This window comes from Dermacentor variabilis, chromosome 1 (assembly GCF_050947875.1).
Source record: "Dermacentor variabilis isolate Ectoservices chromosome 1, ASM5094787v1, whole genome shotgun sequence".
Taxonomy (NCBI): Eukaryota; Metazoa; Arthropoda; class Arachnida; order Ixodida; family Ixodidae; genus Dermacentor; species Dermacentor variabilis.
Window position 1 is genome coordinate 150,413,683 of NC_134568.1, and position 13,969 is coordinate 150,427,651.

Consider the following 13,969-nt stretch of genomic DNA (forward strand, 5'->3'; position numbering starts at 1 on the left):
TGTACCAGCTTGACCGACGGATAGTAGTAGCCACATTGAAATTGCACATTCTGAAGTGCCATCAATAGCTCAAAACGAAGCAATGTCTGCCAAGTCGTCTGGCCAGGAGTGGACAGGTGGGAGCATGTGCTGGCAAGCGTATGTAGTTTGAACTTAAGCTTCACGTGGTTCGAAGCTACTTCAGCGTTCAATACTAATCGGAGCTAGCAAGACCTGATGGCTACAGCACCAATAAGCAGTGCAGCCAAAGCTTAATTCCTATGTGCATGATTTCAAAATTTGGCTGAGATGTTCACAGCAGCTTATGCTATCCGCGAACTGTTTTTTCACCAAGCTCAAGGGGTGGTTCACAACCACTTTAAGAGAGGTATCACAGTCAGAAACTAATAGACAAGCTAAACATGGTATTGTAAAAATACAGTTGCCACTGCAGTCAGTTTTGGCACAAACAAAAGAGATGGTCATACCCATCGCTAAACACTTTTCAATCAGCTTGTGGTTGCAATTCTAATTAATTCCACAAATATGACATTAATTGTGATGCACAAGATGAACACTTTCTGAGAAACTTTCAAGTTTTATGCTAAAGATAATCATTTAAGATGGTGCATAGTGTACAAACAGCAGTAAGTGCATGCATCGGCACTTATTACGCACATGACTAAGCTACACCCTATGTTTCCACACAGCCGTTGTTTGCAAGCATGCAGTTTGTCTTGAAGCACCATAGTAATGGCTATGCATTACAGTGAACGCAGGAACCCTGCTTGCCTGAGAGGTCATCTCCTCACGACGAATGAGCCTGATGGCCAAGCGCAAGATGCCGACGACTGCACGCTCAAGCAGGAACCGATAGTCGCTGGCACTTGCACCCATGACCAAGGTGTACAGATGGTCCCGCACAGCAGTCCAGATGGGCCCCACACGATCCCTATAGATAGGCACATTGAAGCATGCTGTACACAATGCCTGCATACCTCCCACCTTCTTTTCCAATCTAGTAAGCACATTCAGTGGCTTTCTATAACAACCACGCACAACCTTGGCGCTGGCGACAAGGCTAAACACAACCCTTAGGTGTGGTAAAGACAAATGCATCAGAGAAATTTGCCTTGGTGGAAGTAATGAAAGCAAATCCCAGCTCCTGAAATTAAGAAAGAGTGAATGATAAAAATTCTGCAAATCTTGATGTGGCATGCTAACAAACAAGGAAAGAAAAAAAAAAGAATGCCAACCACAATAAATCGTAGACCAGCGTTACAGAAACACCCTAGCATGTAAACCAAATGTCATGATGCACTAATCAGAAAAATGAAAGCTGAGATACAAAAGTTTACAAATGATTGACCATGATCTGCAGTCATATACAACAGACATAAGATAGTCCTTTCCCAAATTTGGGGTAGTCCTGAACTATCAGTTATGTTAATATAGCAGAGCCTCGTATGTTGATCTCAAAACTGTACAATGACACAAGAAGGATAAACTAGTTTAGAGCTTCCAAAGGCATTTTAGAGAGGCACAGAGTAGTAACCTTATTATTCAGTTCTTGCATGTGGTTCTGTCCACATTAGCACTGATGCGAAATCTCTACGGTGTCTTTGATCTCGAGCTTCTGCCACAGGCAAAATCATAAATGGAAAGGTACTGACATGAAAATCTTAAACAAAAAGCAGAACTGCTGTCACTGATGGTGTGAGTGTAGTGACTAAAACTCCTCACTGTTAGCTCAATTTGCAGAAGGCAATGAGGCCACAGCACCTGCTAATATACCTAGTGAGTGCCTCATTCTAGAGCTAAAAGAAATTGGGGTTTTCAAGCTTCCGCTCATTCAGAACATGCGCAACAGGTCAATGTGGCCAATGTGCAACAGGCCCACCTGTCATTACCTTTCAGTCATATTGTCATGTTTTTCTTGTCCTTTTTTTTTACACTGAGCTCAAATATGTGAACGAGATGGCTACAAAAAATTTGATTTGTTATTGAGTTGTTGTTTATTTGCTATAACTTTGGCTTTATTAAAAGCTTCATTTCTGACAAACTAAATTATTGTGTGAAAACATTTTTAATATATATTTGATTCAATTTGCACTGACCTATTATTATCAGTGACTTCGTGCTGTACAATTTGATATTCAAACAGTTGTAAGTTGAATACAGGAAACTAAACATATTTATCAAAACACTTGTTAGCACTGTTTCTAGCCTACAACTATGGTGTGGATGACTTCACTCCAAACAACCTTCCACATCAAGGAAAATTAAAGCAACTTATCTCCTTTATTTCTGGCTATGGAAAGTACATTTGTAAAAAAGAAACAATAAAATGATGTCTGAGTTAAAAATTCATATAGTAGTACTTAATTAATTAGTGATTGGTTTGCTGAGCTATCTACAGTCGAACCCACTTATAGCAATACTCAAGTGCCAAGAAAATTTCATTGCTATAACCGATAATTGTTATAACCGGGTTGCATTTAAAAAAGAAAAAAGGAAGACCAGAGGGTACTGACATCAAACATTTTAACCAGACAGAAAGAAGTACAGTCTCATAAAGACTTAGAAGATTACCGGTTTTAACAATACTCGGATGTAACAATGAGCAGTTGGAACACCATGGACTTCTGTGCATTCGATGGTAAAATAAATGCCTACTACAGTCGAATGCCCGTACAATGAAAGCCACTACACTACAACAAAATTATTTGCATAACGAAGGAATAATTCTGTCCCGGTTCTATTGTGAGTGATGCAGTGCACAATCTTTACAATAAAGTGGCCAGTATAACAAATGATTTCAGAGGCCCTAAGCACTTCATTATAAAGGCGTTCGACTGTATAATGTACCCCTGCCGCATTATTGGTTATAACAATTGAATCTGGCTACTGGATGACTGAGCAATATGAATGAAAAATTCTGTAGGAGAAAAGCCCGAGCTGCTACACCCGCCTGCATGCTGGGCACCTTCACCACGCCCACATTGTGTGCCGTGCATGCCACCCGGCAAGCCTGCACCACATCGCCAGCCTCGTACATGTCTCTCACATCTCCCTTGCAACCTCTGACTTGTGTTTCAAAGGTGTCAAAGGAAAATGCGTGCGAGCAGGCAATTACCACATTTTTTCTTTTTATTCCAGGATTTAGCTTCCTTTTTCCTTTTGGCACGGACGCCCAGTAGCCAGATTTGATTGTTATATAACCGATAATGAAGCATGGGAACACTGTAGTAAACGCTTTATTTTACCACAGAGCACACACAAACGTTCACGGCGCTGCGGCTGCTCAGTGTTTCCAATAAACTGTTAAAACTGGTATCGTCATAAGTGGATTTGACTGTACATCTGAAACCTCGCTCCACTGTGTCATAAACGCTACTACAGGCTATGCATTAATTTTCCCATGCTTAAAATCAGAACGATGATGCATCAAAAAGCATATCAAATACATGTATGATACAACAGGAATTGTAGGGTTAAAATAGAACCCTGCTCATGATAAATATACAGTTAAACCTCAATGTAACGAACTTCAATATAATGAAAGTCTCAATACAACAATGCGCAAAATGAGAACAAGGTGAAAGCGGGAGCCAACATTTCGACAAGTGGACTTGTCTTTTTCAAGGCGCTTTGAAAAAGACTTGTCCATTTGTCGAAATGTTGGCTCCCGCTTTCACCTTATTTTCGTTTTGCTCGTCGTCTTGAATTTCCATCACCTGCCTTCCCCCTGTTTTTCCCTCAATACAACAATGTATTTCCTGTTTTTAACATCTTGCCCATGGAACACCATGTGTTCATGAACAAGTGAACACGAGTCTCTTCTTCTAGGCTGCACATGGCTGTAAGCACTACTGAACACACATGCAGACCCCGTGCCCTTTTTTGAAGGTAATCTGCGGAGACTGCAAACAACTTGCATGTCAAGATGGCTGGTTGCTTCATGTGCACTTCTTGCCAGGCACCTAGAGCTGGAGTTCACCTAATCTTGAGTTTCTGAGACGCACTGAAGTGAGAGCCAGACAAAGCATTTGCTCTCCTCTGCCTGCTCTCTTCATCACACCAGCGTTGTGGCAGCAAATGTTCACAGTCATTGAGGGAGATCTGTTCATGTTTGCCTGTGCGTGCATGACACCATTCTTGTTAATTTAATTAATAAATGAATGTTTACAACAATTAATATGGCCGACAATACTAACAATCTTCGTGTAGTAGTTCTCTAATACTTTTCTATCAATATCAATGCTTCGCCTTTTGAGCAAAGCTGCGACTCTTTGCTCATAGAACCAATACTAGAAACAATGCAAAACGGCTACCGAAATTTCTGACACTGTAGCGGCTTGCTAGATTTCTCAGACATGACACGCACATGTAATGTTGCAAATTTACAACACGGCAGCTATGAACAACAGGTTGTCACCAGTCACCTTGATTTCATCTGATTTTAAAATTAAGCTTTCTTTGCGGCATCCAATGGGCTTTGATGCTGCAATGGTCGACTTGTGGAAGGCAGTCCACTGATAGCGCTGTCCCACTGTCGGCGACACTATCAGCTTCGGCAGTGGAGTGGACGTGGAAGCTTTGCAGGCTTCACGTTGTACAACAGATGTGAAAATATCATCGCCATGGCATGGAGCAGTAGCTTTGATCACCAACTCTAAATTTTAACAAAATTAATTTTTTTTGTCACTGAAATTCGTTTTTTCCAATTGCTCAATAATTCTGAAATTTTTAAAGCCCCTTTCATGGCAAGAAAAGTTTGTCAACAACTGTAATTAATTGCACAAAGAGTGAAATTTCAATATAACAAAATTCTGATGTAAAGACTTCGTTGTATCGAGGTTTAACTGTAATAAATAATACACACACTGCACACTTGTTATGAACTTGTTACAACTACACTTTCTGTCCACAGGCTGGTCTAACAGGGAACATACTTGATGTGCTGCCTAACACAAAGGAATGTGAAAGCAAGGACTGGTTATACAGCGCTCTTTATGAAGCAGTGAGGTGTCCATGCCATGCAGAAATTGTGCTTCAGCTAACAACTCCAGACACTTGCAAATAATGGAGAGTTGAAAAGTAGCAAACAGCAAGAAGGGATCAACAAAATCACTGTGCGTATGGAAAGTTGTATTTGGCAACTTGAAAGCATGTGGTAATGCTTTTACATATACATGCAGCTGAGAAGGTGCTCATTGTACAGCTGATGCATGACCAAAAGAGGGCAATATAAAACAGAAAAATTGCAAGCTTCCCATCTAATGGTAATGCTAAGCCACACTTGTACACAAAAAGAATGCATGCGAAGTGCTGTCCACTATTAAAGGGAAGACTCTAATTTGCGGCTCTCACATTGCTGGTACTCTAGCTTAAGTGGCAGCTTAAGCTATACCAATGCACTGCACAGGTGGGAAGAAAGGTGCTGGTGCCACCAGCCGCAAGTTATATGGTGCAGTGCCGAGAGACTGTACACTTGCGAGAAAGTAAAGTTCACATGTGCTCTATTTTCATGTGTTCCCTTTAAGAGTGGATTGCACTGTACATGCATAATATTGTGGTGCACTGATGACATGAGAGAGAGGGAAACACCCATAGAGGCAACGCTATGACATAATACACAAAAAAATGTATACTTATATACAGTAAAACCTCATTAATACGTAGCTGGCGGGGAACTGTGCACTAAGCGATGTACTAATTAACCGACAATAGCAGATGAGCGGCTATAGACTTACTGGCCAAGAAAACGTGTTGTCACTCAAACACCCAGGCACATAAGTTTTATTTGCGAGCAGGCAGCAAACCATCTGGTGATTTTCACTTTCCACCATAGTGGCCTAGCAGCGATGACAGCATCCTCAAACTCAGCAAGGCCACGAACCAGTTTCTACATCAGGCCCCACTTCTCTGCGAACGCCCTCATTGCAGTCAACGCACTAGCCACGTTAAAAATGGAAGGGCCATCATCCATATCATCATCCATAACGACAACATGCAAGCACTAGAAGCTATGGGGGCCGGAAACACGTCATGGCTACCATGTTTTAAGGTCACTATCAGTGGCGACTGAAGTCCAGGAAAGGTCCACGTGCCACAATTTCGCTATCTATGGTCTATGCACACGACATTGTGCCAATTGCACATTTATGCGCACTCAAAAAAAATGAACTAAATAGTACGCACTAACCATTTGGTATGCATTAATTGACTGTGACTTAAGCGGTTAGCCAATACATTAGGTTCGATGGTGACAGGGAGGGGAGTTCATTGCAACTATATTCCTAAAGCGGAAGTACTTATTTATCGGGTACGTCTTCCTCCGTAACAATATTAGCAAAGTTTTACTGTAGTTCAGCTTCCAGTTGCTTTTTATTTAGAGTACACAAACCTAGCCCGAAAAGTCAATTGCTGAATGGAATGTACAAAAACTTTCTCAAGTGACGATTCAGTTAGAGTGCACTGCCAGCTACAGTATGGATTTTCTCAGGTCTCGTGGTATATGTTATGTACAGACTATAAGATTAAAATTAAAATTAATTTCTCTGGTTTTACGTGCTAAAACCCCAATATGATTATGAGGCATGCCATAGTGGAGGACTCCGGGTTAATTTTGACTACCTGGGATTCTTTAAAATGGCAGAAGTTGACATCTACTTGAAGGCAGCAGTACACATTAGATGTAGAACTAATAATTTCACACAGGCAATTTTGCAGCATACCATTGAAGCAACAAGCAAGTTTCTTATAGTACAATGAACCACATGTGCATGAAACTAGCCTGCATATCATCGATTTTTATTTCATAATAATCATAACTAAAATGCTTAGTGCAACCAGCACATACCCAAGGTTACTATTGCAAAAAGTGCTAATTTTCAGATATGCAAGGCCTTCCTAAACTCAGTGCACAAATATACAATAACTTTGGAGAGTACACACTTGTTTTGCAGCACAACCTTGATTAGTAGCTCCAACAGAAACACTGTTGAATGCTCATCATAGCCACCGGACATGGACGAATGGCTCTCTGGACCATGGCAGGTATATATCAGTGCCTAAGTGACAAAAAGAAAAAGGAAACAAAAATGTGGAACCATTGTAAGTGCTTAAATTGAAGGGAGGTAGTCAAATCCACTTTTTCATCTGCTATAGAGACCTTTATGTGAATCTGTTTTAGACAATATTTCCAGTGTGCCATTTTATGCATTGTGTAACAAATTTTATAATCGGATGTTGTTAGTATTGGATGTGTTGTCTTTCTTTACTAATTACGAATATTGTATTTCTAATACCACAGATGATATGATGCCGTTGTTTGCGAAGTTGACTTTTATGTTTGTAATTAACCCCCCTACGATAATGCCCAACTTGGGCGCTGTAGGTATTTGTAATAAATAAATAAATAAATAAATAAATAAATAAATAAATAAATAAAAACAATACTGAAATGTTACGGAAATAGCAGCACTGTTGCAAAGAATAAATGTAACCAAACTCAGCAGGAATATGCTATATACGAATTTTTTTATTACAGTGCGCACAGCGCATCACACAACCAACTGCACCAGAGTAGAAAATTCATAATCTGTCAACCTTTCTCAGAAAGACAAAATGACTTTACAACCGACGACACAAGTTATGCAATCCCTGCAGGATGTAGCAAGAGGTTAATATATGTGGGAGAACAAGAAAAAGAAGGGACACTCTTCCTTACCCTTCTTTTTTTAGGTTATGCAGCAGTCAGTTACCACTACCGATGAGAGAAAGGGTGATGGACATATATGCACATAAGTGAGCAACATGAACACAACCATAGTCGTTCTCATGTATCGCACAGACCTCGCGTCTTCCTTTCGATCTGCTATGTCAACTGGCACACCAAGAGTCACAATGCAGTAAGAGGATTTCATTCTCTGTCTCTTTTGCTTTTCGTTTAAGCCTTCAAGTCCAGTGGAAGCTGACAGAATGAACAGCACAAGCAATGTCACATCGTCACAGTACATATCAACTGCATCTTCCTCCACTTAACACTTAATTATTATCACTTATTACTTGCTTAACAAGAAAAAGTGTTCTGAGAATCCTAAGAAAATGATTTGCCAGCACAGCTTGAGTACATGTTTTTCCTTAGTGTCTCAAAAGTTAGACCTTGCTAGCCAGGTTCCACTGCTGTAGCTGATAGCATCACATGGATTTATTTTACCAGCAGAAAACATGATTGTTGTGACAGCGCTATGGTTGCTTACTGTTATGTCTAACATATATTGTTTCACAAAGTATTGTAAGGGCAATGTCACACTAAACCTACACAATGTCAATTGTCATGCTGAGCATCAACACAAACTGGTGACTGAAAGTGGATAGATTTCCGAGTCATAAACACTAACAACATTTTTCCTACCAGCAGCTGGCAACATGAATGAGAGCAGCAGAATTTTAATGCGTTTGCATTCTTAATGTACGTCAAGCACATTATTGGGGCCAATTTCCGTCCATCCATCCGTCCGTGCAGTCCAATCCATCCATCTGTATCTATCTATCCATCTATATCTATCTATCCATCTATATCTATCTATCCATCTATATTCATCCATCTACCCATCTATATCCATCCATCTATCCATCTATATTCATCCATCTATCCATCTATATCCATCCATCTATCCATGTATATTCATCTATCTATATCCATCCATCTATCCATCTATATCCATCCATCTATCCATCTATATCCATCCATCTATCCATCTATATCCATCCATCCATCCACATCCATCCACCCATCCATCTACATCCATCCATCCATCTACATCCCTCCATCCGTCCGTCCGTCCACCCACCCACCATCATCGGACCAACTTGGGTCACTGAGTATGTGGCAACATGTACATATGTGCTGTGCTTCTACAAATCCCCTTCCCCCCATGGAAATCTTCATCACAAGCAGCAACAGTTAATTTTTATGTACACTGCGGGACAAAGGCATCTCCCAGCGATCTCCTATCTGAAATCTGGAAATTTTAGGCAGCCCCAATTACCAGCTGCATTTTGTTCTGGACATGTAGTATACTGCTGTTATTTTATCACATAGTAGGATGCAAGGCAGTTCCCGGCTAGGTCATTATTAACCCCTTAACTGCTGATGACAAGATGACTCACCATCACAATGAGCGTCCTCTGGTGCCAATGATGAGTTAACTCATCGTGAATTTTTGGCAACTTTTGCACATGTGTATGCATTCAGTTTCTTGTAATTTTGACAAGAAAATAATACGCAATGACTCTCTCCAATTTTTTCTGCATTGATTTTTTTTTCTCTCTATCTCTTTTAATTTGTCATGTCAGTACAGCCATCAGCAAGTCTCAGCTTCACCAAGTCTTTGTGAGCTTTGCAAGAACCTGCTTAAAAATATCAAAGCCCTCTTACAATCTTTATCTGTATCTGTTAGCTCTTTTCTTTGGTGGTTATATGATATTATTGCATGTTACTTGCATGTGATTCTTTTACAATAGAATCAACCATGCGTAAGTAAACTTCCAAACTTTGATCACAGCAATAACTGATTTATCTTGTGTGATGCTCTCAATGCTCACTAAGTTTGGCTTCTGCACCTTTGTGTTTCACACCTGATGAGAACCGCCTTTACAAGTTCCACAGGAATCCATAGGAGGCTTAGAGGGAAGCTCGGTTCCAGTGTCCTGCCTGGTGTTGCCCAACTTTGCTTAAGAAATTTCCCCAAGATATTTTTTCTTTTTGCTGAATATCCTTATTGCCAGTGTATTTCGCACATTTCAATGAAAAATAAACGTTTCCTTTGGGTATTTTTCTGCCTCGTCCTTAAAGGGTTAATGCTCAGCAGCGATACTGAAGCCCTTAAGTGGGTGTTTGGGATACGCAATATAAGAAGGGAAACGGGACAGGACCTGCCACTTCTCCAGCATAAAGCTAATTTATGCAAGCTGGATGTAACATCAAGCTATGAAAATAATAAGCGTTTGCTTATCTTTTACTTATGAAAACAACACATAAAAAAGAAAGTAGCGACCAAGCATTGACAAAACAGCGAACAACTTAAATGATGACCGTAATTTACTCCTTGCCATTACCAACAAGCAGCACAAGCAAATCTGTTTTTGTGAGATTGATTAAAATTCACATTACTAATGAGCAGCTCAGGGTATCACTTCAAAGAACCTTTCTCATCCTACTCCTCTCTAAAATCATTAAATAAATGCCTACCTTGACCAGTTCTTGTAAAGCATCCTCTCGAAGAAACTTGGATTCAGACACCAAGAGTTCTGGCTGGCAGTTGGCCACACATGCAAGGGCAGCCTCTCGTGCACGCACATCCTCTGGGTTTGGTCCACGCTGGCTGCTGCAAAACAGGGACAATGCCACTGTATCCCCATTCATTTACAGCTTTACAAAAGACAACAAAGAACCATAAGCATACTGATGTATGTTTAACAACTGCATAGAGCACTAAACCTCGTACAAAGAGCACGAACTATGGCAATTATTTTACTAAAAGTTTGCTGTTTTTCAGCTGCAATGGCAATGAAAGCAATTAGCACATACCTAGTCCTATGTGCTCAATTTAAATTTTAGGTCTTTATACTGATGCTGTTCATTATCAATCAATAACTTAAACTAATAAATAATGTGAATGAAATTAAGTTAAAATTTGCTGGAGCTGCTGTGAAAAACAGAGTTTGAGCTGCTAAAATAAAACAAGGAAGGAAATATGGCCCAAACTCACAAAAAATCTATTAGGCAAGATTGTTTCTGCTTTGGCTTGAGTTCAGGTGCCTGCCACTTATGCTATTGATTGAAGTGATAGTGAGCTCATCACCACAACTATGGCCAATCGCAGACAATGCACATGCAAGAGCAGTTTTATAATTACAAACCCCCATACATGCCGCAATGTGGCCACTTCAGTTAGAAAAAAGGGCACCATAAATCTTCTTAAAGGGTCCCCCACCAGGCCCCATAGCAAATTTTGATTATACGCTGGAAGTTGTTACGTGTCCTCCAGGGAGCGTTCTGCCGCAAACATTCTTCAAGTCGACTCATTAATAGCCGAGATACAAATATTTCGGTGCCGCGAACCCATGATTTCAGCAGGCGGGCTCTACTGCATAGTGAGACTCCCTCTTTGCTCGCCCCGTCTAGCCTTCACAACTGAAATTCCTTCCTTGCGTTCTCCCATGCCAGACTTCCAGGATCGCGTGACACATACGTCACGGGCCCCGCCTTCATTTTTTTTTCTCCTCGCTTTTTTTTTTCCGGTGCTATGCATTTCCACTGAGGGTGTCGCACGTGTGCTGTTGTCTCGTTTGCGCAGTGCACGATTTTGCGCGCTGTGCACAAGGAAACATGACTAGTGGTATAATTCAGCGCTAGATAAATACTGAGGCAGAACAAGTGGATCGCAGAGCATGATCACGCGCTGGAGCCCGGTAGAAAATGGCATAGTTTTGGTGCCTACGCATGTGACCGCACGACCATGGGTACAAGCAGGTGAAGCAGAAGTACATCTCTCTTGCTTCGGTGTGAAGTAAAACAAAAAACACGCAGACATTCCGTTTGTGTGTTTTATTCTTTCTCTAAACTTCAATTCGTTAATTCAAGCAACAGATCACACAAATAAGAGATGGTGCCTTGAATAATTCTCAAAGTCACGTGTCACCACGAGCGGCATCACACTGCGGACTCGAGTACATAGGCACAGGGACGCAACTATGTCATCCTCCGGCTTGGAGTGCAGCAGCCACGAGGAGAAGGAAAAAGGTGTTCGGTTTAAAATTTCAGATCTTTCCGCGGCACGTAGCGATGTAATACTTTGCAGACACGATCTTTATCATGCAATGTATGCTCTGCGCTTGTCAGCTCAATATGGCCAGACCTGGTGAGGGTCCCTTTAAGCAAGAGCTGTATCAGGCTCATGGACCTAATATACATTTAGTCAACTGCACTGCATGGGAACATTGTTTGAGTATGTATCCAGTGAATGCAGCTGGGTCCACAGTGCAGCATTCTGTAGAGTGAGCAGTGCAGAAAAATTGATATTTTCCTGCATTCTAGTGTGCTTTTTCTAGCTCCTGTCGATCGCTATCAACGTGGCTATTGGCCTACGACATAGTAGGAGATTCTGAACATGACCATACGCGACGCTCACGCTGATGCCGATGCTCCTGGGGCTGTACCAGTTTAAATGGTTTCCCCAGCGCATGGCTGCTGCTGCTGCGGATGATGATGATAGGTGTAAGCCTCAGGGATTCGGTACCGAAAATTCAATGGAACTTCGTAATAATGAAGCATTTTGGTGATTATGGGATTAAATTACGTATGTTATTCTGAAATATTCGGTAAGCTGAAATTTGTGGTACTGAAAGTTTTTTACATTGAAAATATAGGCATTCTGGCGGGGGATTTCAAAAAAATTTGTAAATCTGAAAAGTTTGTTAATGTGGTGTTCATAACATAACGAGATTTTACTGTATTGGCATTTGGGTTTCGGCACGAAATATTTCAAATTGATGTTTGTCGCTCGCCTTCTCTTTTAATAATTAACTTCTTACTACCAAACTAATGAAAACTGAGTTTTTAAAGAATATTCTATCAGTTTCAACTGATCTGGCGTTTTTCTTTAATGTCCCTGTAAATTTGCAGTTGCTGCTGAAAAACAATCATACACCTCACATCACATAACAGTTTCTTTATAAAAACACACATGCTCCTGCGAAGGCATAATGTGGAGTGAAGCAAGAGAATAAATGAACAAATTGACTAACATTTACCATTGTTGACAAGGTTCTAAATAAATTAAACTGTATTAATGTAAAAATTAAGCAAATAATATTATATAACTCAATTTTCATTTGTTTGTTTGTTTGTATTTGCTTGCTTGCTTGATGTCTTGCTTGTTTGTTTTCTTTCTTTCTTTCAAGTTTCCCAGTTAAATGCCTTTTCTAGCAATTATGCAAACCAACATAGAAACATGTTACGCAGCCTCTATAAGCTGCCAAAATAAAATGCTGCTCAGTTAAAAACAAAAGGATCCAAGCCATGATGATGTAACCAGTTCACTGCCACAGAAAAGCAACAATGTTGCTTATGACTGACACAGCACTAAAAACTTCATAATTTTGCACTCAGTGTTACAATGCTCAGTCTATATGTTTCACTTATGTTCTGTCTGTCTGTATAATCTTGTCTCTTTCTCTCAAATAAATAGACCATGCCAAACAGCTCAATTCCATAAAAATAATAACAATAGCCTCTTTTACAGTGGCAAAACATGTGCAAAGAAATGTCACTGACGTTTCAAGCTTTGTTTAAAAAATATATCTAACACAGGACCACTGCACCCCATAAAACCCAGTCTCATCTGTAATTATAGGTCACGTAAAATTAACAAAACGTTAACAAGTTCAATATATAGGGCTAGTGACCTTCCATTTGCGTGCACATTCTTGGGATGATCACCAAAAGAAAATAGGCTCACCCTTCAGTCAGGTACGAGTAAACTGAGCTGAAGAAGTTCTGCTGCTGTTGACCTAGCCCAGTATTTTGGCCTTCTTCAGCACGAACCAAAGAAACTTCTCCAGAGGGGTCCACAAAGTCCTCTGCCTAATAGAAGACAACTTCAGGATACACATTACCAGTATCACAATATTCTTCTAAACATGCTCCACTACTATAGTAAGCACTATAACATAGGCTATTATCAACATATCTTTGCTAAAAACGATCCGCTGCAAATAAAAACAAAGACAACCTTAAATACACAAGTAGGCACAGCAGTGTACACCCTTGACTGGGAAATTTCCTCATTGTTCAAAAACACTCACTGGTGTTTACAGTGTAAAAGGTGACATGTGCAGCCAGACAAAAAAAGGAAATTCAAGAAACTTCAAATACCATGATAAGGTATATGTATTATACAAAGCTGTACATAATTTT

The 13,969-nt window shown here is 40.3% G+C and overlaps 1 protein-coding gene across 6 annotated transcripts in view; it reads right to left on the bottom strand.

The window, feature by feature from the left end:
- The window catches only part of garz (Sec7 domain-containing protein garz), a 100,982-nt gene that overhangs the window by 42,309 nt on the left and 44,704 nt on the right, over nt 1-13,969 (bottom strand). For 5 of the 6 annotated variants that reach the window (XM_075697553.1, XM_075697547.1, XM_075697561.1 and 2 more), the window contains exons 20-23: nt 13,512-13,636; nt 10,241-10,376; nt 6,940-7,055; nt 772-931 (exon numbers count right to left, since the gene is read on the bottom strand). In XM_075697553.1, the coding sequence (XP_075553668.1) occupies nt 772-931; nt 6,940-7,055; nt 10,241-10,376; nt 13,512-13,636 (537 nt within the window). The remainder of the gene's footprint in view (nt 1-771; nt 932-6,939; nt 7,056-10,240; nt 10,377-13,511; nt 13,637-13,969) is intronic. The other variant, XM_075697576.1, reaches the window with a different exon arrangement.